Source organism: Oryx dammah, unplaced genomic scaffold (assembly GCF_014754425.2).
Source record: "Oryx dammah isolate SB20612 unplaced genomic scaffold, SCBI_Odam_1.1 HiC_scaffold_19, whole genome shotgun sequence".
Lineage (NCBI taxonomy): Eukaryota > Metazoa > Chordata > Mammalia > Artiodactyla > Bovidae > Oryx > Oryx dammah.
The window spans coordinates 21,734,615-21,760,692 of record NW_024070203.1 but is presented as its reverse complement, the minus strand read 5'-3'; the positions used below and the strand labels follow the sequence as shown (position 1 = coordinate 21,760,692).

The 26,078-nt window shown below is 48.0% G+C and overlaps 1 protein-coding gene across 1 annotated transcript in view; it reads right to left on the bottom strand.

Annotated features, from left to right (window-relative positions):
• KCNQ3 (potassium voltage-gated channel subfamily Q member 3) overlaps positions 1-26,078 on the bottom strand; it is a 293,516-nt gene that overhangs the window by 41,439 nt on the left and 225,999 nt on the right. The window contains exons 2-4 of the mRNA XM_040262117.1: positions 10,433-10,523; positions 8,698-8,824; positions 3,633-3,805 (exon numbers count right to left, since the gene is read on the bottom strand). Of these exons, the coding sequence (XP_040118051.1) occupies positions 3,633-3,805; positions 8,698-8,824; positions 10,433-10,523 (391 nt within the window). The remainder of the gene's footprint in view (positions 1-3,632; positions 3,806-8,697; positions 8,825-10,432; positions 10,524-26,078) is intronic.

Below are 26,078 nucleotides of genomic sequence, written 5' to 3'. Positions count from 1 at the left end.
AAGGTAATTCTGACTTGAGGCAATGTTCGCCAGCCGCTCCGTGGAAATGGCTGCTCCCCGATGTCCACCGGCTCCTGCGCATGCCTGAGCCCCCCAGCAGTCAAGTGGCAGCCGAGGGTTTGAGATCCAGCCCATGGGAGTGATGGGAGCTACTTCCTGTGTTAGGTCCATTCTAGAGGATGCTCGCAGGCCTGCTTCCCTTGCCTCAGTGACTCAAGGTTCATTTCCTAGACAAACCAGCACCACTCGACCTGCATCAGACACCGTGTGCACGAGAAGATGCCCACATTTTTGTGCTAAGGCACAGAGACTCCAGGGCTTATTTGTTCTGGAAGCAGAGTCTGGCCAATCCCAACTTTAGTAAGAACATTAAAGTCCTACCCTATGTGGGCCCCTCACTCTTCATCTCTGAGTTTCCAGGAGAGTCCAGCATGGAACTTGGCCCAGAGAACATTTTTTTTGAATGAATGAATGAAGAAATGAAGTGGTGTTTGTTCACCAGGTTCAGAGAAGGAACAGGTCTAAGCTCCTGCAGTTAGTAAATGCTGGACTCAAATCCAGGTAAGCGCTTATACTTTCTGAACACACTGCCTGCTCTGGAAGTGAAGGCCAGGCCTGCAGCCCTGCTGGAGCTCAGGGACAGTGAAAGGCTGAGGGCTCGTCCAGCAGGGACTGCTGGCGGGAAAGATGGGGCACGGAGCCGGCCGAGCAGTCACTCTGTCTGCCATCTCCTGCTGCAGACCTGTGACTGTCCTGATTCCACCCCCTCAGGCGCAGGTGTGGGGTCCGGCGGTGGCATGGACCATCTTTTCCCAGGTATTACATGGCAAACATCCAACTGTCACATATTCTAATCTGAGGGAACATAGAACAAGGGCCTTACCCAGCCATTTTCAGTCCTGATTTCCACCAGAGCCGTGAATCAGTTCAGCTGCATGGACACCAGCTTAGGTGTTGCTAACATGTCCTCTGATAAAAGATAAAATAGGGACTTCCCTGGTGGTCTGATGGTTGAGACTCTGCGCTTCCAAAGCCAGGGGCATGTGTTGGATCCCTGGTTGGGGAACTAGGGTCCCATATAGCATGCGGCATGGCCAAATAGTAATAATAACAATAATAAAATAGTCCAGGTGAAGAAAGAACTCTCAAAAAAAAAAAAAAAAAAACCAAACACACCCTTTCTCCCTGAGCCTGTGGCCAGAAATGGAGCAGACAGGGACTAAAACATGTATGGGAAGAAATTGCGTTTTCAGATGTGAGACTCTAAGTGTTTTAAATTAGTATTTCATTTTCTTTCTGTATTTGTTTGTACTGTTTGGAATAATACATACTACTACTAACGAGCACTAATTATTCGCCAGGTACTGACACATACCTTGGCTCATGTGAGCAGCCGGAAGTATTCACATTTTAACCACTGAGGAAGCTCTCATGAAAAGAGAGCAGCATTCTTAAAGTCTTACGGCTCAAAGGTGGCAGAGCTGCAATTTGCACCGAGCTGCTGTTTGACTCTTAAGCTTCTATTCATTCTGCTATGAGCTGCTGACATAGCTGGGTGTGTACCTGAACGGGAGGAATCCAGGAGCTTTGCAGGGGCATTCTGGGCTTGCCCAGGTTGGGTGGCAGGTGATGTTAAGACTTAGAAGGAGAACTCTGAGCTCCCCAATGGCAACTAGGCCCGGGCTCCCTGCTTTCGGTGTAGTTCCCCAGAAGCAAAGTTTGAGACAGAGCATGTGAGGGCTGCCCTGGTGGCTCAGATGGTAAAGAATCCACCTGCCACAAGACACAGGTTCGATCCTGGGTTAGGAAGATTCCTTGGAGAAGGAAATGGCAACCCACTCCAGTGTTCTTGTCTGGAGAATCCCATGGACAGAGGAGTCTGGCAGGCTACAGTCCAAGGGGTCACAAAAGAGTCAGACATGAGTGAGTGACTAAACAACAACCATGATGATTGAGGGAGGGTCTTGGGACAGAGGGAATGAGAGAAGCTGGACAGGGCAGAAGAAAGAGCTCAGCGAGGGTGTGCCCTGTGCTGAAGCCTCCCTCAGCCTGATTCCACGGGAAGCTCTGCAGCATGAGCTGCCTCACAGGGCTGGTCCCGACACAAGACAGGTCCTTGTGTCAGTGAGTCACTGGCTGTGGGCCTCCCTGATGGGGGAGGCAGAAGCTGAGAACAATATAAGCTCCTGGGCCGGGCAGCTCTCCTGTGCTTCTCCAGGGAAGGGACAGCTGGGAACATTAGCAGCCAACTCTCAGAGCAGTTAAAGGGCTGAGCACATCCTCTCAGGAATGGGGGCCTGCTCCAGGTGCCAACCATGTACACTGTACCCACCAAGACTGGCACAAGAAGATGCTGTCTTCGCAATGAAGGCAGCTTTCACTTTTGCCCCTAACGCAGGGGTCCCCAACCTCCAGGATCTAATGCCTGATGATCTGAGGTGGAACTGATGATTTAATAATAATAGAAACAAATCACAGACTAAATGGTAATGCACTTGAATCCTTCCAAAACCACCCGCACCACTGATCCATAGAAAAACAGTCTTCCACAAAACTGGTCCCTGGTGGCTAAAAGGCTGCAGACTGCTGCTCTAAGGAACACACATCTCAGGAGCCCTTTGCTCTAGTTTCTCCTGAACTGGCCTCTGAGTGTTTTTTTCCTGCCACTCAGAGGTTTTCCTTCATTTCTCCAGGGTCCAGCCAAGGCGGGATATTAAAAGACAGTGGTACCAAAGGTTTGGGCTAACCGTAGGAGAGAAATGCAGAGCATGGCAGCTCCAGATACACTGGCCTCTCCCTAGGTTTCCACTCCTGCTTGAGCACATGGAAGTCCGGGCCAAGCCCCACTTAGTCTTAGCTTCTCATCTGCCTTGTAGAGGCAAGAGCCACCACTAGCAAGCCACTGAACACGGGCTCTGAAGCCAGACAGCCTGGGCAGCTTACTTCCTTTTTCCATATCTGCTTCCTTATCTCTGAACTAGGGTAAGAACAGTGCTGATCCTGGGGCGAGCTAATCTGTATCAAATGCTAAGTTCAGGCACTGTGCTTCTGGCTACATAATAACAACAGCAACTGAGCCACCATACCTATGAACTGAGTGTATTCTAAGTCTTTTCACCCTATGAGGCGGGTGCATATCATTTTTGTTTTATAAAGGCAGGAGAGAAGACCCAGAGTGGTTACAGTGTGTGTCAGTCACTCAGTCATGTCCGGCTCTTTGTGACCCCATAGACTGTAGCCTGCCAGGCTCCTCTGTCCAAGGGATTCTCCAGGCAAGAATACTGGAGTGGGTGGCCATTTTCCTTCTCCAGGGGATCTTCAAGACCCAGGAATCGAACCTGGATCTCCTGCACTGCAGGCAGATTCTTTACCATCTGAGCCACCAGGGAAGCCTAGAGGGGTTACCGGCAGTCTCCAGAGTCACACCAGTAGAGTCTGGATTCCAATCCGCCCAGGTGACTTCCTTCCACCCCACAGGGCTCTGCATTAGGGGCCCCAGCATCATCATCCCTATGTTTAGGTCCTGGTGGCAGGACCCTCTGGGTGCACCGTCCGGGAGGGGATGCCGTGGACCGGATGTGGGTAGGAAGGAGGCAAGCCCGGTGGTCCAGTGGCTTCTCGGCGGCACTTACTTTGCTGTGGGCGCAGATGGCCGAGCCCAGGAGCTTCCAGGTGCCGCCCCTCCGGTCCATTCGCAGCATCCGAAGAATCTGCAGGAAGCGCAGGCTCCGCAGGGACGTGGCCAGGACGTTGCCCTGGTTTCCCACGGCAACCACCGGCACGGAGGCGATCAGCACGAAGATGTCTGGAAAGAGGGCGGAGGATGGCAGGGGAGAGGGGGAGGAAGGTCAGGCCAGGGCGCGGAGCCGTCACGGCACTGTTGGCCACAGACGGGCAGGTGCCGTGTTAAATCGTGACACCCGCGGGATACGTGTTCTTCTCAGACGGGTGAGGAAACAGGAGCTCGGAGCGTGAATCCCTTTCCAGGCCTGTGCAGCCGGATGTGGCCGAGTTGGGATTGGATGCAGGACGCCAGCGCTCACTCCAATCCCAGGGAAGTGATGCTCCAAGATCCTCCAGCAGTGGTCCTTCGGGGTCCCTCTCTGGCCGAGAGGGGATTGGGGCTGCCCAGGTGGAGGAGGGGTCTGAAGCTCATGCTGTCTGACTGTGGGTTCAGACAGTAAAGCGTCTGCCGGCAATGCTGGAGACCAGAGTTTGAACCCTGGGTCAGGAAGATCCCCTGGAGGAAGGCAAGGCAACCCACTCCAGTATTCTTGCCTGGAGAAGTCCCATGGACAGAGGAGCCTGGTGGGCTACAGTCCATGGGGTCACAAGGAGTCGGACATGACTGAGAGACTTCACTTCACTTTCACTTTCCCCTGCAAGCAAGCCCTGAGAGGGTCCTGGCTGCGGGTGACTGAAAGGGAGGTGAACTCGGGAAGTGGAAAGGAGGGGAGAGGGACTCAGGGGAAAGGCCAGGGCAGGGGTCTTGTGGGGGCTGCTGCTGCGGGAACCTCAGAGCTGTAGGCAGAACCCCTCCCACCACCGCCCCTCTGAAAGATGGGAGCTGGGGTCTCTGTCCACAGGCTCCTGCCCTCTGCTGGCCGAGGGGGTCATCAACATTCCCACACTTCGGAGCTGCACTGCCCAGTGACCTCCCTCAGTTTCAGAGAAGGCCCTGGGGCAGGGTGCAGGAAAGCATGGGACCCGCCCCAGACATGGGGGGATGCTGTCAGGAGGTGAGCCAGAAACGTCTACCAGAGCTGCAAGCAGAGGCCAAGGGGGTGAGACAGTTCTCAATGGGCCAAGCTGGCTCCTGAAGTTAAAAGGTCAAAGATGGAAGGAAGAGGGCCCTGGTCTCATTCGCATTCTCTTTAATGCTCCTCCCCACTACTCCGGGATCTATTATGTCCTCACTGTACTGCACGGGACTAGCAAGCACAAAGGATCCCATGATCCAATAAATTAGGAAAAAATTCAATTAAACAGGTTTTACTACTGCAGGACGTCTCAGGGCCTTTAATGTACTATTATGTCCTGTGGCTGTCACTTTTACCAATGAAGTCTAGCCTTTCTCAAGAGTTCAACCACAGAACTCTTTAGTTTGTTTGTTTGTTTTTGCAAGGGCATCAGGGTACAAGGAAGACACTTGGAATGTTTATCCAATGGGCCAAGTCCAAGCTTCTGAAAACCCTCTGTGACCCGGCCCTAGGGAACCTTCTAGAAGCTCGTGTGGTTTTCTGGGTTCACAGTGGTCTCTCACATCTCCCTACCTTTGTTTGTGCCGGCTACCCTGCTCAGATTAGGTTCTTAAATCCACACCAAGTATGTCTGCCCCCAAAAGCTGGCATCCCTTCGACCATGTGAAGGTGTCTCCCATATATGCCTAAACTCTGGGGAAAACTAGGGGTCAGACATCTGGATATCAGTGTGTCTATATCCTTGGTCGGGCTTCTCTATCTTTGTAAAGATATCCACTTTTCAGGTTTGCAGAAAATAAAACAAAACCTAGACACAGGGTAAATGTGACGTGAGTCTATGACACTCTGACACTAGGGCACCGAATCTCAGCCCAGAGAGACTCAGCCACAGTGACGGCACGGTCTGCGGCTGTTTCACAGAAGGAGGGCATGACGCATGTGCACAGGATAGCCACCCTCTGGTCAAACAGAGCAAAACAACTCTTCCTATGAGGGCCACGTTACGGGAGAAGTTAGACGAGCAGAAGAGAAAATGCAGCAACATCAGCAAAGAAGCCAGCCAGGACGGTGGAGGCTAGGGACAGTCTCATCTCTCCAGAAGGGACAGGAGGGGAACGGAAGCTGGAGCTCTCTTACGATCCTAGAATCGTGAGACTGTTCCGCTGGAAACCCTCCTGCTCTGGTGGGGCTCCATATACTAGGACTGCTCTGTTGGCAGGGATCTCAGAATTTGGGCACCGTCAATGTCGAAGTCACCCCTTCCATGCCCTGCCAACACACACACACTCACACACACACACACAGACTTGTGGTCAGCGCTGGAGGGGTCACCCCAAAGACGAAAAAGAAATCAGCTTAACACATTATTGACCAAAGACGTACTAACACATCTTTTGTTATCTGAACATTATTGATCGGAGATGTTATCAATATGCTTTTAAAGAGTGATACAATTAACATCACTGTGTGAAGTTGTTAGAGCTTAAGATTGATCAAGGGTTCATTATACAACTTATATTGTCATTATCATTCACATTTGGCTCCATTAGGTTTTTGTTCCAACCCTGTGTATGTTACAAATGCAAATTTACTACCATAAAATTTTCAAAAATGATGCATCGTGAAGTTTTGGGTGAAGAAGAATCTTTTGGTGAATTTTACGCAGATAGTTTCTCTGACTATCTGAGTGACATATATACCAGTGTCTCAGAAGATGACAGTTTTTCAGAATATAGCTCTGATTTAGATGATGTGAATAGTAGACCAACAAAAAGACAAGAAAACCTCAGTGATTGATTCTGATACAGAAAGTGAAAATGAAACTCACAGGGCTGGAGAATGCGCCTTTGCTTCTACACAAGAGTAGACTGAAGACAACATTTCACAAACATTAGAAGACTTTACAGGTGTATCAAGTGTAACTGTTGAGTATAATGATACACAGAGTGTTAGTGAAATAACAATTAATTTTGGCTGGCCAGAATAAAAATTGCCAGCCACAGGCATTAGTTTCTGTAAAAATCCCCTGGTCAATAATGAGTTAGGAGGTAAAGGATAGACAAGGAAAGAGGAAGGTGAAGGAAAGTTGGGGGTTTTGAAAGACTGAAAGTTTGTTTCCTTTCAAATTCATATATTGAGTCCTGTCTCTTGGTGTGATGGTGCTGGGGGTGGGACCTCTGGGAGGCGATTAGGTCATGGGGGTGGAGCCCTCATGAATGGGGTTAGTGCCCTTAAGAAAGAAAGAGACTCCAGGGAGCCCCTTCCTCCTTGTGAGGGCACAGCAAGAAGACAGCATCTATGAGCCAGGAAGAGAACTCTCACCAGAAACTGACCCTGCTGGCACCCCAGTCTCAGACTTTCAGCCTGCAGAACTGTGAGGAATAACTTCCTGTTATTTATAAGCTACTCTGTCTGTGGTATTCTGTTACAGCAGCTTGAACAGACTAAGACACAGGTAGACAGTCACGGAAGGAGGACAGAGGAAGAGAGAAAAGAAATGTGGAGAAAATTAAGTAACTGAAAAGTTCTCCAATATTGCACATGTCCATGCATGCACACACACACATGCCCCCTACCTGCATTCAAACTTCTGAGCACTAGACACAAACCTCAGCTTTCCAGCCTCAGCAGCAGATGCAAAGAAGAAAAAGGGCTTCAGCTGATGGTGAGGGTGGTACTGTCCTCGGTGCGAGGTAACCTGCAAACCTGGCAACTTAGTCCCAGGTGATACAGAGGGAAACTGGCTGCTAGGACAGAGCAAGGGTCTAGCTCTTCCTCCCTGGGCTGGCCATTCATACCAAACAGGGCTGTGTTCAGGCCTGGGGGTCAGTTTTCAAAAGAGCAGTGAGGAAGAAGCAGCAGCTCAGAGAGGAGGGTCTGTGATGCTAACAAGATGGGAGGTAACATGGCGTTGAAGTCCTGAAGCACATTTTTCCTGAGGACAGGAGACTGCTGGAGTGGAGAGGAGGGACAGAATGGCTGAGCTCAAATATCTGAAGAGAGTCAGAGGAGTTAAGACGGAATGAATAAGCTTGAGAGGTGGTGACTGCCCTGTGACTGGAGGTATACAAGTAAATCTGGGGGAACCACATTAAGGCTACTGTGAAAGGAGCTGGAGCAGCAGACAGGAAGGCATGTTCAGCCAAATGCTCCTGAAGGTTCCTTCCAGCCCTGATATTCTATGATCCTCTAACTTTAACTATTTCTAGGAATTTGAAGCTCCAAGATTCCTAAGCATCACTGCAGGCAGATTTCATCCTGTCTCTGTATGATTTTGGTAGGATCTTCAGATGGGTTCCCCCTAGGTGGGCTAGGGTTGGAGGTGGGTTCTATCCTGCACCAATAGGGGTGTGCGAGAGCTTCCACCATCTCTGCTATGACAATGCCTACATCCGGACGGAGGGGTATCCATGACACACCCCCAGAGCAACTTTTGGGTCAGGACACAGCAACGTGGTGTTGCCCTCCCTTGGGAGGACAAAGTGGTAGATTCTTGCAGACCTGGGTGTTAGGATGGAATCTGCTGCTTACACCCTGTGTGACTGAAGAATGACTCAGAACTGTGAGCCTCAGTTTCCACCTCTGTAAAATGGGCATCATGTGATCCTACAGAAGTAATTCTCAACCAGCAATGGACATGTCACACCTTCTAACTCCACTGCAGCCAACTGGAATGCAATTGGCAACTGTGGCTTCACAGGGACTGGGGGTGTTCAGTGTCCTACAATGGCTGGCACCTTTGCATTCCAAATGCCGAGAGTACCCCCCACCCCCACTCCCATGAAGAATCCCTGCCCTGTGGACTCATTCTAAAAAGAAGCCACAGGGGCAGGAATTCAGTACCTGCTGGAGGGTTGAAGGGAGCGTGAGAGGCGAGGCCAGCCCCCACCACGAGCAGGGTTTCCCAGACGAATTGTGTCTGCTTAAAATTGCCTCCGAGAAACAATGGACCCGAAGAGGGGGCCGAGGAGCCCCTGGGCCCGGGGTCAGGGCTCACCCAACATGCACAAGGGCTTCCTGGCAAACTTCAGTCGTCCCCGCCAGCCTTTGTATCGGCAGCAACAGCCGGCAGCCCAGATCCTCAAAGCAAACTCGGCTCCGAAGATGAAAATAGCAAATGTTTCCTGCATGGAAGAACATATGGAGAGACGCTGATTAGCCGGGACCCAGTTGTCCAGAACCAGCGATTTCTGTTCTGAAGTTCTGAAGAGTTGGATTTCTGTGGTTGCCAGCTTGATGAGCGGAGGGGTTAGGACAGGCTAATCACCCCCATTCAGTGCGGGGCAGCGCCTGTCTTCACTAGCTGGCTGTCCCGAACATTAAGCCTTTTTTTTCTATGCTTTTTTTTTTTAAATGGATCATTTCTTACAAATTCCTTTAATGTACTAAAAACCCCCTAAGAAGTTCAGCTGAGTTGAAAGAAGAGGAATTGATAGAATTGTCCACGAGTTGTCTGGCCCCTGGTATTGCTAAGTGTGGCCAGTGGTTATTGAGCGCAGCTCTGGGGTCAGGAATCACAGAGGTATTTTATAATATTACCCTCAGCTTATATTTTGAGAAACCAAGGCCAGGGAAGGAGTGGCTGAACAAATGTTTCAAAGCCAAAAGTGGCCAAGAAGGAATTCCAGGCAGATCATCAGGCTCAGAGCTCATGCCCATCAGGGTCACACTGCGCTACTCTCCTCTCCCAGGACACAGAGACCACTCCCTCCCTCCCAGGCCTCCCTTGCTGATCAGACAGAGACACTTTGCTCCTTCTGTTTGGTGACTTCCCTGGGGCTCTCGGGGAGTTGCAACAATCCTTGAAACTTAGTTCCTGGAACTGGGTGGCTTCCCAGGAGTCACCTGCTCGGAGACCTGCCCTGGAAAGGAATCTGCTGGTTTGGACACCACGGGCATCACGCTTAGCTCACCAAATTAGGGTTTATGAAATAGCAAGATCCCCCTAATGGGCGGTGGGGGGGGTTGGTTGGCATCTTTCCCTTGTGCAGAGGGCAGGGCCTCACCCTAAACAGGTGGGCTGATCCTAATCAAGGCATGGTCATTCAAAGGGCCAGCTGGCCAGTGCTGTCCGGGGTTGTAGCAGGAGCCAGCTCTTCCTGGAGGCCACCTCCCGGCTGGGCATGGATTCTGCACTCAGCCCATCGGTCTGCGCTCCTCGCTTTACATTTTTATATACCGTGGGTGAGGATGGGAGGAAATTGAGTCAGGGGTGTTAGGCAATCTGCCCAAGACTGCTGCCTGCATGTTGTCCACCACACGCGGGATACAGACTGGATGGTGAAAACGGGCAGGGGCCCGGGAGGAAGGACTTGGAGTTCTCATGTAGAAATGGGATTTGGTACTTGGCCTTGAAGGAGGAGGTCCTCAGGGTTTAGGGAGGAGAAGCAGAGGCAGGGTTTGGAACCGAACACGCCTTTGTGTTACCTCTCAGAAGGTTTTATCGTTTAGCCAATGGGTCTTGGTTTCTGCTTTGACTTTGTTCTTGTCCCCTGTTCTCTAATCTGGAATAACACAAGGCCATTTGCTCCCTGCTCCACCTGTGCACCCGGAAGGCCTCATCAACCGGTTTGTCATTGCTTTTTCTTACTTCCGGACTTGGCCGGAGACTCCAGGAAACCAAAAGCAGTTGTGGGAAAACTGTACCCAAGGGCCTCCTTGTCCTCACCGCTGGAGGGCCCACCAGAGCGTCTGCCCCAGAAGCGCGGCACCACGCTGGGCGCACGTCTCACCAGCAGCAGAAGCCAGTCCCCCGAAACAGTCTCATATTCCCTGAAGGTGGTCAGGACAGCCAGAATCAAGCACCCCAGGACAATCAGGAACCTAGAAGGGAAGGAAGAAAGAAACTAAGGAAGTGCCTTGTTCTGGATTGTGCCGAGGCTAGGCAGAAGAGTAACAGCCAGGATGAAGCTACAGTATCCATCGGACATAGGATTGGACTTGTTATGTTATCCCATTTAACCTCGTGACACAGCTGTGAGGCAGTTAGGAATTGATGCTACAGTTATGGAAACCAGGTTTGAGAGAGCAACATGCATAACTTTACCAGCTAGTTAGTGGAAACAGTGAGAATTTAAGTGACAGCATCTGGTCCCAGCCCTAGAGGACTGCAGATTGCCTGACAAACCAAAGTTACCGCAAGCTTTGGTCAATCAACTGTAATGTGACTACGTTAATAATGGGTCCCGCACACACAGAACTATGACCTTCAAACATATGAAAATATTCTTAGAATAAAAACAAATTCATCCGAAGATTGATAAATTCAAAGAAAGTCTCTGTTACCATTATCTTCATGTTATTATTATTATTTTTTACAGTCAGTAGTTACTAAAGGAAATAATCTCTTTCAATTGGGGGATCTTCAGAATCGTTTCTGAAACTATCAAGTGTGTTTCATGCTAGAAAGAATCCAAGCCACCGTGATGCAGAGCTGCTCGTTGAAAAGTCACTGAGAGCTCAGCTGGTTCATGCCCCTGCCTCAGGCAGAAGCTAACTGCAAACAATCCTCTGAGATGATTGTATTTATAAACTCCCTGTGTGTGAGAGAGTGAGGGTGGTGGAGAGACAGTGTGTGTGTGTGTGTGCACACGCGCCTGCTTGCTTCATCATTTCAGCAAAGAAAAGAGGTTCTCCGTCCCTCTTGGTGGGGAGTCTTTGGCTCAGTGATCAGCATCAAGTTCTCTGGGTGTCTAAGTGAAAGCATTAGCGGCTCCATCGTGACCCTGCTTTTTGTGACCCCATGGACTATAGACCGCCAGTTTCCTCTGTCCATGGAATTCTCCAGGCACGAATACCGGAGTGGGTAAGATTCCCTCCTCCAGGGGATCTTTCCGACCTAGGGATTGAACATAGGTCTCCAGCATCGCAGGCAGACTCTTCACCATCTGAACCACGGGGGAAACCCTGGTGTCTAAGAGGGAAACTAAAGGACAGTGTCCACGCGGGAGTCTTGGTACTGCAGACCCCAAGCCCTCCTGCTCTGTGTGATCCGGTGCTGTGTCCTGCTAGGCTCCCATCCGTGCCTCTTCGGTTTGTCTGGGTAAGAGTGGGTGCCCAACTCGTGCATTCATTCATTCTTCCATCCACTGAATATTTATATGGTAGGCACTGGGGGAGGCAGAGCTGGAATCCAATGATGAACAAGCTGGATCTGTCCTCCTGAGCTGACGGTCCAGACAAACAGAAAACCAACTCATGGTGTGATGGTAAGGACCATGATGTAAGGAGGTTTGGAGTTGTCTGCTCCTGGAGCTGGCTTGGACTGGAGTCCTGGTCCCACCCCTTGATGACCTTGATTGCATTTTCTGATCAACAGTCCTGCTGACCTGCAGATCTGACTCTGTCTCCAAACCTGTCTAGGAACCCAAATGAGATTTTCAACTCCCTCCCGTTTGGCCATTTTATTTTAAATTCATGACATGTGTAGAACCTGCTTACTCTTCATCCAAGTCTCTGGTGATGATGATGATGACAATGATGGTAACAATCTAAACAACCAACACCACTCTTTAGTGAGTACTTACCATCTGCCACCTTACACCTATCAGCTCATTTATCCTCACAACCTTCTCCCAAGGTAGATATGATCATTCCCGTTTTACCGATAAAGAAATTCATCAGAAGGAATAATCACTAGCAGGATAACTGTGTTGTCAGTAAAAAGACTACAGAGATCTTCCTGACCCAGGGATTGAACCTGCGTCTTCTGCAAGTTCTGCACTGCAGGAGCATTTTATACAAACATGAATAAAAAACCTAGCCCTCATTTTCAAGGACTTCCTAGTCCAGTAGGGGAAACAGGACAAATGGCCACATGAGAGTCTGGCTGAGGTTATCATCAGAGTGTCCACAGGCTTTGGGGAAACAACACAGGAAGCATCCCAGAGGCTGTGGTCAGTGGGTTGGAAGGCTATCTGAGTCTTAGCTAGTGTGGACCATATGTCACAGTTTATCCAGGACATTCCCCATTCTATGTGTATTGACCTGTAGCATGGACCCCTAGGCAATGTGAACAACATGTACATGTGCAGAGAGTTCAAGGATACTAAACCCCATTCAATTTTCTCCTTCAGGAGGGGAGCGAGCCTTTCATGATCCGGCCTTCCCCATCCCTTCTTGCTTCCCCACCCCCAGAATCACTGCATTTCCTAAAGCCCCCTTCTCAATGCTCCTCTTCCCTGGCCCCCCCCCCCCCCCCCCCCACATGCGCCTTTACCTCCTGCTAACACCTTCACGTACTGGGCACACCTTGCATCTGGAGCCTCCCAGCTACTGCCTGAACAGTTCCTCATGTGATCCCTCCCTTGGGATCACAGAACACCCAGAGGCACTTCTATTCCAGTACTGATCACAGCCCGTTATCATTTTGTAATCACTGCTTGCACCGTGTCATAAAGACAGCGCACCATCTTAACACCCAGCATGAGAACTCGTCCCAAGGCAGGCACTGCCTGTGTCTAGCGAAATATCTTACAAATCCAGTTGAGGTGGAAGTTGCAACCCTAAGGCATAAGACTGCTAAACTTCCCAGCAATAGAAAGCAGCCATAAGTTGGAAATGGGGGTGGGTCTCCAGGGCTGAGAATGACAAAGAGGAGGAGATACGGCCACATGCTAAGGAGTTAAGAACAAGCGTGGCTAAAATGAAGTTTGTGGCCTTGCATCTCCACCAATGGGACAGGGAGGCCAAGCTAAAGGAGAATCAGTGGGGGGAGGTGAGAGGGTGGACAACGTGCTATTCAAAGGCTTCAGGAGTATGTATGCAGAAGCCAACAAGCCAGCAAAGACAAATCACGCTGTGGACCTACTGTTTGAGGTCCAAGTGGGAATATCCAGCAAGCTGACCGAAATTCAAGTCTAAAGCTTAGAGGAGAGGTAGGAGCTAGGAACTTAAGTCCCTTTAAACTCTAATTGTGATTTCAGAGCCAGGTGAGGGGACAGCTCAACCTTAACCGGTCACCAATACGCAGTTTCAGCCTGGTTCCCATTCGCGGGGCGGGGGTGGGGGTGGTGCAGAACCAGGCTTTAGCCAGCAGGGGGCAGCAAACACTCGTCGGAACTTGGTATTTTCTTGCATCTCCAGGATCTGGAAAGTACCGGCAACCTGGGGAATTTACTTGCTGAGATTTAAAAACAATCATTAATTTATAAAGCGGAAGGCATCAAGGAAGCCCTCCTTCACCTGAGAAGGGGAAGAACTCTGGTCTCCAGAACATTTCACTTTACGCTGAAGATACGAACTCGATTCCAGACTCATGGGTGGAATTATCAGTCTCACGGATGGAAGACAGAGAGGTGTGGCTAGACCGGTTCTTCCCTTCTCTTCCTTCGTGTTTTGTCTCTCTCTCCATGCCTCACCGATTTTTTTTTTAAAGTATTTCAGAATTAATTTATTCATTCAACAAGTATTCTTAACATATACTCCACACAGGGTGCATATCCCTATGTACGTGGGACTAACACAGACAAATCATAACACAGTGTAGAACAGTCAGAATCATGATATAAATATATGTAAAGGTTGTGCATGCAACTGGGGAAGGGGCTGCAGTTAAGGAGCATCTGAAGAAAACATCCTAGGATCATTTTGTCTGTTATTCTAATGCCAGTGGCTCAGCGCACCAACCTCCCTTTCAGCCATCTCAGGAGACCAATTATTCTTTTACTTCCTCCATCATGTGAGTTTCTTCTCTGTATCAGAGACATCAGTTTGCTGACAAAGGTCCACATAGTCAAAGCTATGATTTTTTCCAGTAGTCATGTACAGATATGAGTGTTGGACCATAAAGAAGGCTGAATTGATGCTTTCGAACTGTGGTGCTGAAGATTCTTGAGAGTACCTTGGACAACAATCAAACCAGTCAAATCAATCAATCCTAAAGGAAATCAGTCCTGAGTATTCGTTAGAAGGACTGATCTTGAAGCTGAAATTTCAATACTCTGGCTACCTGATGCGAAGAACTGACTCATTGGAAAAGACCCTGATGCTGGGAAAGATTGAAGGTGGGATGAGAAGGGGACGACAGAGGATGAGATGCCTGGATGGCATCACCAACTCAATGGACATGAGTTTGAGCAAACTCTGAGAGATAGTGAAGGACAGGGAGGCCTGATGTGCTGTAGTCCATGGGGTTGCAAAGAGCTAGACACGACTGAGCAGCTGAACAACAACATGCTTCACGCCACTTTTTTCTCTCTCTTCTCTCTTCTTGGGGAGAGTCAACAGCTGCCCTTCTGTCTGCAGGGTCCCGACCATCTTTCCAAATAAAACCAGTTGAGGTCAAGGGTCTTGATATGCCCTCAAACCAGACACCATCTCCTACCTGCCTTTTCCCACCCGAGCCTGGCCTCCCCTCATAGGAACAAAGCCGGACCCACCGGAAATCACGACAAATATCCCCTCAAGGACTTCATTCAAGGGGAACCCAAGAGAGTGAAAACTCTAGGATTTACCTGGTAATTTTTTCTTTTGGCATGTCATTTTCTCTTGTACTCTGGAGAGCAGCAGTGCCAGGTGGGGACCCTGTCACCGTTATATCCGTGCCCCCCTTTTACAGATGAGGACCACAGCCTTCAGGCTCAGGCAGTGGGATCACCACAGGAGGAGAGGCAGAGATGCTGGGACCAGACCCTGTTCTGAGAATGACCATGAGGCTTGGAGTGAGGTTCTGCAGGGAACGGGGCCAGGGCCGGGCCAGCTGGAGAGCCGGGGGTAGGGCGGGGTTGGGGGGCACACTGAGAGTTCAGCTTCCCTCTCCTCTGGTCTCCAGTTTGGGGGAGAAAAGCTTGGTTCCATCTCTAAGCAGTTCCCCGGGACCCCTGATGGCTCCTGCTCCCCATAGGCATATTTCAAGAGCCAGGTAGCTCGCCAAGATCCTAGATTGAGGGAGGAAAGCATGGACTCTTCTCCTTTCAGTCTCCATCTGTTGGCCATTAAATGGGCATGCTTGTAGTCAGGCTCCACAGGATCTGAATCTTGGCTCACCACCTAGAAACCAGATGACTCAGGGTAGGTTTATTTTTTTGAACCTCAGTTTCTCACTTACAACACACAAGTGACAAATCAAGGGATTTTCTTGATCTTATTCCTTATCCCAGTCTTTGTAGCTCAGAGATTGCACAGGGCAGCAGAAACTCTCACAACTAAAAACCACCTCTCTAAGGAAGTCTCCGTGCAAACATCCTTGACGGTTTAACAGAGCCTGTATCCTATACATCATGGCCTTGCAGTTCAGCCTCTGTCTCTCTATCAGGGACAGCATCCGACGGTACAGTATGGACCATTTGCAAAAAGAAAAGGCAAAGCTCACAAAGGATGCAGGATTTCATGAAGTTGATGGATATGATGATGAAGAGCTGTTCTAAACAGCGAAACCATTAACAAGCGACCATCTTACTGAAACAATTGAAGATAGATCAAATGATATTTCAAAAGGTGAAAAATACCATACAATCCTTCCCCCCAAATGTTGAGAGAATAAAATGGGAAGTCATGTTGTATTATCATCAAGTTTTGGCAAAGAAAATATAACCTTAAATTAACACTCAACTGAGTCTTTGTGTGTTGTAAAAATTAGAGCATAGTTGCAATTATAATTTAAATTTTGTGACCTGTGAGATACAACACATTTTTGTATTTTAATTATATTTTTGTGATCATATACTAATGAGAAATTTTCTTCACTGTTTAGTATGAAGTTTGGTACCCATTTTCAGCAGATACCCTTTAAGTAGATATTCACTGATTACTATTAATTGTGGAATTAGGGAGCCTCCAAACCTACCTCATGGGATGGTCATGTAAATAAAAAGAGAACCACATACATAAACTGCTATGAATCTGGGCAAATAGCAGGCATTCAGATGCAAGCTTTTTACCTCTTTCTCCCTCGACTTATGTTCATAGAGTCAAAAAAATGGCTTTACTGGAATATAGAAAAAGTAATTTTGTGTTTAAAAACCTTCCTTGTCCTTGAAATTAAGCAAGAATATCATAATCACCAAGAACCACAGATATTGATATCTAGATCTTGATCTATCTATATCCTGTCCCTATCAACTCATTGGAAAAGATCCTGATGCTGGGAAACATTGAAGGCAGGAAAAGGGGACCACAGAGGATGAGATGGTTGGATGGCATCACTGACTCAATGGACATGAGTTTGAGGAAGCTCCGGGAGTTGGTGATGGACAAGGAAGCCTGGTGTACTGCAGTCCGTGGGGTCGCAAAGAGTCAGACACAACTGAGCAACTGAACTGAACTGATCAACCTCTGGATCCACAGATGTGTAATGTCGATGCAGGTTTTGACCATTTAAACCAGGGGTTAGCGAACTGTGGCCCTTGGGCCATATGCAGGCAGCTGCTTTTTTATAAATAAATTTTTATACCATAGCCACACTCCTTTGTTTATATGTGGTCTGTGGCTGCTTTTGTGAGGCAAATAGGAGAGCTGAGTAACTGCAGCAGAGTCTATCTGGCCCAAAGGCCTAAAATATTTACTATTTGACTTTTAAAGAAAAAGTTTCCCAACTTTTGATTTAAACTAAGAGCTCAGGGCAATGGAACTCAGTTGGTACCACCTGAAGATATCTGACGTGTCTAATGCAGTGCAGAAAAAAATATTTAAAACTTAAAAGCAAGGGACTCCATCTCATTGCTGTTGAGATAGATATCACAATATTTAATAAAGGAATAAAATAGGGTCATATCCAGATTTGTGGAAGAAAAGAAGTAAACGTTTAGGGAAAAGAAGACAAATATGATTAAAAAAATAAGTACCGGAGTAACAGCTTAAATTTCATTAGTTTCATGGTGAATCTGTCTCTGGAAACATCTATTGAAGTTTCTTGGTATGTTACCAGGCATTTCTTCTTGCGTGTCTTGTCTGCCTGCTAATGGCTTCTTTAAATATAATTTTTTAAATGTATTTATGTTTGGCTGTGCCGGGTCCTCTTTGCTTTGTGGGCTGTTCTGTGGTTGCAACGAGCAGAGGCTCCTCTCTGGCTGTGGTGCGCGGGCTTCCCACAGCGGAGGCTTCTCTTGCGGCAGAGCACGGGGTCTAGGGTGCACGGGCTTCAGCAGCCGTGGCTCACAGGCTTAGCTGCTCTGTGGGATGTGGGATCTTCCCTGACTAGGGACTGAACCCATGTCTCCTGCGCTGGCAGGCGGATTCTTTACCACTGAGCCACTGGGAAGCCCTTGGCATGACATTACAGGGTTAAGAAAAACAAAGGCATAATTAAAAATTCATAAACCTCAACTAAAAGTCCAGTCAGCTTTGTGAACAAAATCTTCCTTGTTTCACACCCGGGGTGGTATTTTTGAGGTCTAAATCCATCCTTCCTTAGACCCCTGCTTGGGCACTGAAATGATGCTAAACCTTAAGAGGATGCTTAATTTATCAAACCCCTGCAGAGCACCTACTATGCTGTGCGACTGTGATTCATAATGAGAAATATGTATGTGGTCATATCCCAGTTTCTGGCATTGAGTTCATAAAACCCTTGGAATTTCCTTAGTGGGGAGCACAATCCGGGTGTCTTTTGTGACGTTAGCATGGTGACTGTTGAGAAGCTCCTCAGGATGGGGGCTGTTGCCAGGAGAAAAAAATCAAGTGATTAGAGGGTGGGAACTACCAGTCCCAATTCCCAGACTTCTGGGGAGGGCAGAGGGCCTGGAGCTTGAGCTCCATCACGAATGGCCACTGATTTAATCAGTCATGCCTGTGTAGTAAAGACTCCATAAAAACGCAAAAGCACTGGGTTGAAAGAGCTTCAGGGTTGGAACACGTGGAGATGTGGAGAGTGTGGTGTTCCTGGAGGCCCATGGAAGCTCCACAGCCTTACCCCATTCACGTATGTATGTATGTGTTATTCACTCAGTGGAGTCTGCCTCTTTGCGATCCCATGGTCAGTAGCCCACCAGGCTCCCGTCCGTGGAATTCTCCAGGTAAGAATACTGGAATGGGTATAATGGAACTGGAATGGGTTCCCTCCTTTAGGAGATCTTCCCTGCCCAGGAATCCAATCTGGGTCTCCCACATGGCAGGCATGTTCTTTACCATCGGAGCCACCAGGGAGGCCCTTACCACACGCCCTATGCATCTCCTCCAAGGGCTGTGCCTGACTTAAAGCCTTTTGTAATAAACAGATGATCTTAAAATAAGTCACATGTTTCTCTGAGTTCTGTGAGTCACTCCAGTCAGTGAATCAAACCCAAGGAGCAGGTCGTGGGAACCTCTGGTCTGTAACCCGTCGGCCAGAAGCACAGGTGGCCACCTGACTTGCCACTGGCATCTGAAGTGGGGCCGAGGGGTGGGCACAGTCTTGTCGGGATGAGCCCTTAACTTGTGAAATCTGATTTCTCTCCAGGTAGACAGTGTCAGAACTGAGTTAAATTATAGGACATTCAGTGGATGTCAGAGAATTGTTTGGTGTGGGGAAACTGTCCCCCCCTCGGGGAACAAGTCGGACTTGGGGGGTTCAGAACTCTTACATGAACATTTTGGAAGCACCTACTGTCTACAACGAGCTTCCAAGGTAGTTCAATGGCAAAGCCACCTGCCAATGCAAGAGACCCAGGTTCGATCCCTGGATCAGGAAAGTGCCCTGGAGAAGGAAATGGCAACCTGCCTGGGAAATTCTTGCCTGGGAAATCCCATGGACAGAGGAGCCTGGCGGGATACAGTCCATGAGGTTGCAAAGAGTTGGAGACGACTTATCGACCAAATGACAACTGTGTACAAAGCACTGATCTACAGGTCGTGTGCAGCAGGGCAAAGAGCGTGCATTTCAGAATCAAACATGGTGCTTCATCCCCAGCCGCTCCTCTTCATGTGTTTATGGCCCAGGCTGTGCTGTGCTTAGTTGCTCCATCGTGTCTGACTCTTTGCAACCCCAGGGACTGTAGCCCGCCAGGCTTCTCTGTCCATGGGAGTCTCCAGGCAAGAATACTGCAGTGGATTGCCATGCCCTCTTCATGGCCCAGGCAGAGCTGTCTAATTTATCTTAACTTCTGCTCTTGTGCATCAGTAACACCAAAGTCCACCTTGTGAGGCTGTAGCAGAGAGTCCGCGTGGTCCATGGTAATGTTGCCAAGACTGCTGGGATCAGACACAGCATCTGCTTCCAGAGCAGGAGCTATCTAGAATCGCTGTGTTCATAGATGTCACGAGGTGGAGGGTGAGCTCTCTCTCATCCAGGGGGATGGGAAGGGCCAGCAAAGGCTCCTCAGCTGTCCCTCCCTATGCCTGCATGGAGGGGCCTCATGGTGCATTGAGGGTAGAAGGTGAGAAGGTGATGGGACAAGTGGCAAACAGGCTCCACAGTTTCCCTTCACCCTTCCCTCCTTCCAGGAGGAGAGGGGAATGTCTTCAAAGGCTCACAGTGGATGGCAGCATTTTCTGTCCAGACCCTCCTCAGCTCTCTTTCGCCTGGCCATAAGGAATCCTGGTAAGGACTTGGCTGGGGCCTGAATCCCAGAGCCTAGCATCTAAGCCTGAGCTCTGGGGCATTCCTTCCCTTCCCTTCCCTTCCAAGTCACCCCTGTTCCCGTGGTCTTCCAGCCTCCACTGCTGCCCTGTCAACCTTTCTGTCTGCATTTCTCACTGCAGGTCCAACACATTCCATCTTCTTACTGATTCTTGGTCACTGTGCGTGCCTACCATCAGACGCCTTCACCTGTGCGTCTCCGGTCTTCCTGGCTTAAAAGACCCATTTCATAGAAGACATTCTAAAGCACACAATGGAAACCAAAATAAAAGAATCACCGTATTCAATTCTAAGCCTAATAAATCAGCTGTTTTCATTTTTTCCTGTCCCCTTTGCAGCCCAAGGACATAGGCGTACACAATTTTCAATATTTGCTTTGTCTCAACAGTATAGTCTGCATTTTTATCTTATTTAAAGTATAAATATTCTTCCACTTGGCTATAAAATATTCAAACAATCATGTTTAATGGAAGAGGCACTTTCTATGACATCAGTGCACTGAAATATATACAATCATTCTCTTATTGCTGGATATTCAGATTTAGGGTGCTACCAATTCTGTGTTATTATAAGTTATGTGATGGTATATATTTTTATGCATAAAGCTTTTCCTTCTTTAGAATCAATTCCTCATAATAACTTCTAGACTATCTGGGCTTCAAATATCTGAATTGATTCTTGATATATTCTGCCGGACTACTTTTCTGAAGGGTTGCACACTTTGTCCCCAGGAACACACAAGCATCCATTGTTACCCAATTTTGCCAGCATTGGCTATTTGTTACAGTTTGTTGGTTGACTTGCTAATTTAATAGGTATAAAATGGCACCTGAAATTTGCTTTTGAAAGGGGCATAAAGGCTTGTACAGGTGGCATTAGTGGTCAAGAACTCAGCCACCAAACCCGAGACTTCAGGGACTCAGGTTCGATCCCTGGGTCGGGAAGATGCCCTGGAGAAGGAAATGGCAATCCACTCCAGTATTCTTGCCTGCAGAGTCCCATGGACTGAGGAGTGGTGGGCTACGGTCCAGTGTCATGAAGAGTTGGGCACAATGGAAGAGACTTAGCACGCAGCACCTGAGGATCAAGTTACTTCGTGTGGGACCTCCAGCTGGAGGTTCTAGGAGAAAAGGGAGCAAGTCTTCCCAGCAGCTGTAAAATCATCCCAAGGAGGCCCTCACTTTCCCCACCTACAAGGGCTTTCCTGGTGGCTCAGCTGGTAAAGAATCTGCCTGAGATGCAGGAGACCTGGGTTCAATCCCTGGGTCGGGAAGGTCTCCTGGAGAAGAGAATGGCAACCCACTCAAGTGCTCTTATCTGGGAAATCCCATGGCCAGAGGAGCCTGGCGGCTACAGTCTATGGGGTGCAAAAAAAGTTGTGTGACTAACGCTTTCACTTTCACCTTCCTCACCTAGATGGTGGCCAAGCCAACCTTTCAACCACCTTCAGGCTGAAGATAGTGGGAAGAATGCCAATGTGTCACTGGCATATTACTTACTTTTCTAAGCATGCCCTGGACACCTTTCTCACCATGCCCTGGACACCTTTCTCATTTAGAGATAAAAATCGGTCCTCTCAAACCCAAACCAAAAGGTGTAAACAACTTATATTTTCTTATTCCTTTAGCACCTTCCTACAACTGGTTTCTTTTGAGAGCCAAACACTGAGACACAAAGCAAAACCCAGGCCCCCTGCTGTTCCCCCCTTAGCATGCCACAAGCCCTGATTATTCTAGACACTTTTTCCCTCTCTGTTTTTGAAAAATCTCATTAGAATGGAAACATTTAGTGGCTTCAAGTTTCCAAAAGGAGAGAGATTAAAAAAGAGAGACAGAGAGAGTGTCCATGCAGGCGTTAGCATGGGGAGACGCATCTGTTTGCCCAGCTGCACTTGTAGAAACAACAGCCATCACGGTGATTGTTTGAGCTATTTCCTTCCTTCTCTGGGCTTCATGTTCATCCTTAAATGCTCCTGGATTTTATATTCACTCACTCGGTCCTTCATCCAATACATGTTTACTGAGCAATTACTCTGTACTGAGTCTCGTGTCAAGGTACAGAGGTGGCCCAAGAATCAGGTCTGCCCCCCAGATACTTACAGCATCATCAGGAAACTAATTATTCTAGTGGACCGTGCTGGGCACTGAGGCGGTCAAGCACATGTACCACTCTGCAGCAACTGAGGGCAGTCAAGGGCACCCTAATAAGTTTTCAGGGGCTTCAGCCTATTAGCTGCAAATTTTACACTCAACAGCATCCTGGGGCTTTGAGCCCACCTTCCTCTCACCTATTTCTAAGGTCAGTCATTGAAGGGAAAGATGCAAGACCATTCACTAGCCATGAGTGCTAGGAGTGACCTCAAGCTTGGGCTCACTGTCTCTACTGTTCCCAACTTCTGAAGCCAGCATCAAGCTTTGCAAGTTAAGGCATAACATTTATCTGGGGGGGAAGGCTGAGAAAGGGAGACACACATTGCATGTACTTGGATGTGAAGGAGAGGTAAAACTAAGGTAGGAAATCTCATTTTAAAAACTTTTGCACATTTATTATAAAATCATAGATCATATGACAAACCTAGACAGAGAATTAAAAGACAGAGACAACACTTTGCTGACAAAAGTCCGCATAGTCAAAGCTACGGTTTTTCCAGTGGTCATGCATGGATGTGAGAGCTGGGCCGTAAAGAAGACTGAGCACTGAAGAATTGATGCTTTTGAGCTGTGGTGCTGAAAAAGACTCTTGAGGGTCCCTTGGACTTCAAGGAGATCCAACCAGTCAATCCTAAAGGAAATCAATCCTGAATATTCACTGAAAGAACTGATGCTGAAGCTGAAGCTCCAATACTTTGGCCACCTGATGTGAAGAATGGACTCATTGGAAATGACCCTGATGCTGGGAAAGATTGAAGGCAGGAGGAGAAGGGGGCGACAGAGGATGAGATGGTTGGATGGCATCACCGAGTCGATGGACATGAGTCTGAGCAAACGTGGGAGATCGTGTTGGACAGGGAAGCCCGGTGTGCTGCAGTCCGTGGGGTTGCAAAGAACTAGACGTGACTGAGCTACTGAATGACAACAGAAGATCATTTATCCATGCTTGTGTAATTGATCTCAGACATAAGTACAGGCTTGTCTTTGTTCAATGTCATCTTCTGAGACTCAGCCTGTATCTCAAGCTGCTGTGATCATCTTGGAAACTGAGTTCCACTGCTGGAGCCTTAACTATCCCTTCCAGCTTTGCCATCTGAATGCCTGATAGTCCTACCCGTGGCCCATGGACCTCACTGATGGAGGAGCCACTCTTCCTTCCACAACTTCCTCCCCGCTCACTCCACCCCTCTCTGGGGGAGAGTAAGGAATTCTGGCTTAGGGTTCCCACTCCCCCGCCCCCGGGAGCCCACCTCCTGGGGAGAGCATGCCAGTACTCAAAGACCCAAACCCACACCTGGTACACTCAGTTCCTGCCAGGCATATGTCATCCCTTCCAACCCTGAGATGCTGGCAAAGCTCATCCTTGGTGTGTCCCTCTCTTATGCACAGGCCACTGACTCAGAGGATGTGGAGAGAGAGAGAGACGGCATCCTTCATGAGCTGGCTTCCTTGGTAGGCCATTGAGAGTTCTGGTTCCAAAACCATCCTGGCCACAGTAATGAGGACTCCAGACGCATTTATCAAGGTCCCCGTGACCTCACAGGGCTCTAATGGGGACTGCGTAATCAATGCTGCTGGAGACCGAGCCACGGGATGGCATGGGAAACGCCTCATGTGTGTGACACTTCAAATGGGATTCTTTTTTCTCTCTCTCTTTAGAGATGAGGATACCAAGTTTTCTCCTTGAAACGAGGACAAGAAAAAAAAAAAACACAGAGAGAAGGAAAGATATGCAGATGATTCAGAATCCAGGTACCTTGCTAATGCATTGGGAGACGGTGGCATTGTCCTCACTAAACATAAAGCAAAGTATGGAGGGAAGCGGTGGTGAAAATACCTCATACCTCACACTGGAATCAAGAGCCTGGGTTCTGGTCCTGGCTCTACCCCAACCACTTGGGTGACCTGGGGCAAGTCACATTTCCTGAATGACAACGTCCTCCTAGAAACTAGAGAATTTCTGCAGATCCTTTCCTGTTCGAATACTAAGACACAGACCATCATTTAAGCAATAGATGTGCCCCTGAAGGACTTTCCAAGTGGCTCAGTGGTAAAGAATCTGCCAGTACAGGAGACATAAGAGACCTGGGTTCAATCCCTGGGTCAGGAAGATTCCCTGGAGGAAGGCATGGCAACCTACTCCAGTATTCTTGCCTGGAGAATCTCATGGACAGAGGGGCCTGGTGGGTTACAGTCCATAGGTTTGCAAAGAGGTGGACATGACTGAAGCAACTTACCATGCCATGTGCTCCTAAAAATATATGGTAATTGTGCCCCCCAATTGAAGCAGACTTTAAATAAGCCAGGCCAATATCTCTATTTTTCTCTTTCCTCCTTCACTCCCTCCCTCCTTCTCATCTTTTCTTCCTTTAGGAGTGGAATTCTTTCTTTAAAAACAAGTCTTCAAAATTAGAATGAGGTATCACTTCACATTGGTCAGAATGGCTGCCCTCAAAATGTCTACAAAGAAGAAATGCTGGAGAGGATGTGGAGAAATCAGAACCTTCCTACACTATTATTGGTGGGCATGCAAATTGGTGCAGTCACTATGGAGAACAGTGTGGTTGTTCCTTAAAGAATGAAAAATGGAGCTGCTACATGATCCCACTCCTGGACATATATCCAGAAAAGACGAAAACTCTAATTCGAAAAGACACATGCAACCCAATGTTCACAGCAGCCCTATTTACAATAGCCAAGACATGGAAGCAGCCGAAGTGTCCATGAATAAATGATGGACAAAGAAGTGGTATATACATACAATGGAATACGACTCGGCCATAAAAAGAATGAAATAATGCCACTTGCAGCAACGTGAATGTTCCTAGAGATTATCATACTAAGTAAGTAGGTCAGACAAAGAAAGACAAATATCATATGTGGTGTCATTTATATGTAGAATCTAGAAAAAATTACAAATTAATTTATTGACAAAAGAGAAACAGACTCACAGACATAGAAGCAAACATGTGCCTACTAAAGGAGAAAGGTGGGGAGGGATAAATTCAGAATTTGGGATTAACAGATACACATTGCTGTATATAAAATAGGTAAGCAACAAGGTTTTACTATAAGCAAGGGAACTATATTCAGTATTTCGTATACCCTATATAATTTTGTATAGCTTAAATGGAAAAAAAAATCTGAAAATATATGTGTGTATCTATATTACATATGTACCATATATATACATAAATATACAGAACTGAATCATCTTGCTACACAAATGGAACTAACACAATATAGTACATCAACTTTATGTATGTGTGTGTGCGTGTGTGTGTGTTAGTCACTCAGTCATGTCCAACCCTTTGGGACCCCATGGACTGCAGCCCATCAGGCTCCTCGGTCCATGGAATTCTCCAGGCAAGAATATCCTTGCCTGGAGGGTTACCATTCCCTTTTCCAGGGGATCTTCCCAACCTAGGGATCGAACCCAGGTCTCCTGCACTGCAGACATATTCTTTATCATCTGAGCTACCTGGGAGCCCTAGGCTATACTTAAGTAAAAAAAAAAAAAAATCTCATGGAGAAGTCAAATAACTCTAACTGCAAAAACAAGAGTGTCTTTATGGGGAGGGATGTTTGTCCAGCCTTGGCAGTATCCCCTCCCCTCCCTCTGTACACATGTGATTGGCACCATTTGTGATGCACTGAATTAAACTATCACCTTACTGGAAAGAGTCCTTGTTTTGATGAATGCTCTACTTGGGAAAGTAAAAATGACTCAGCCAC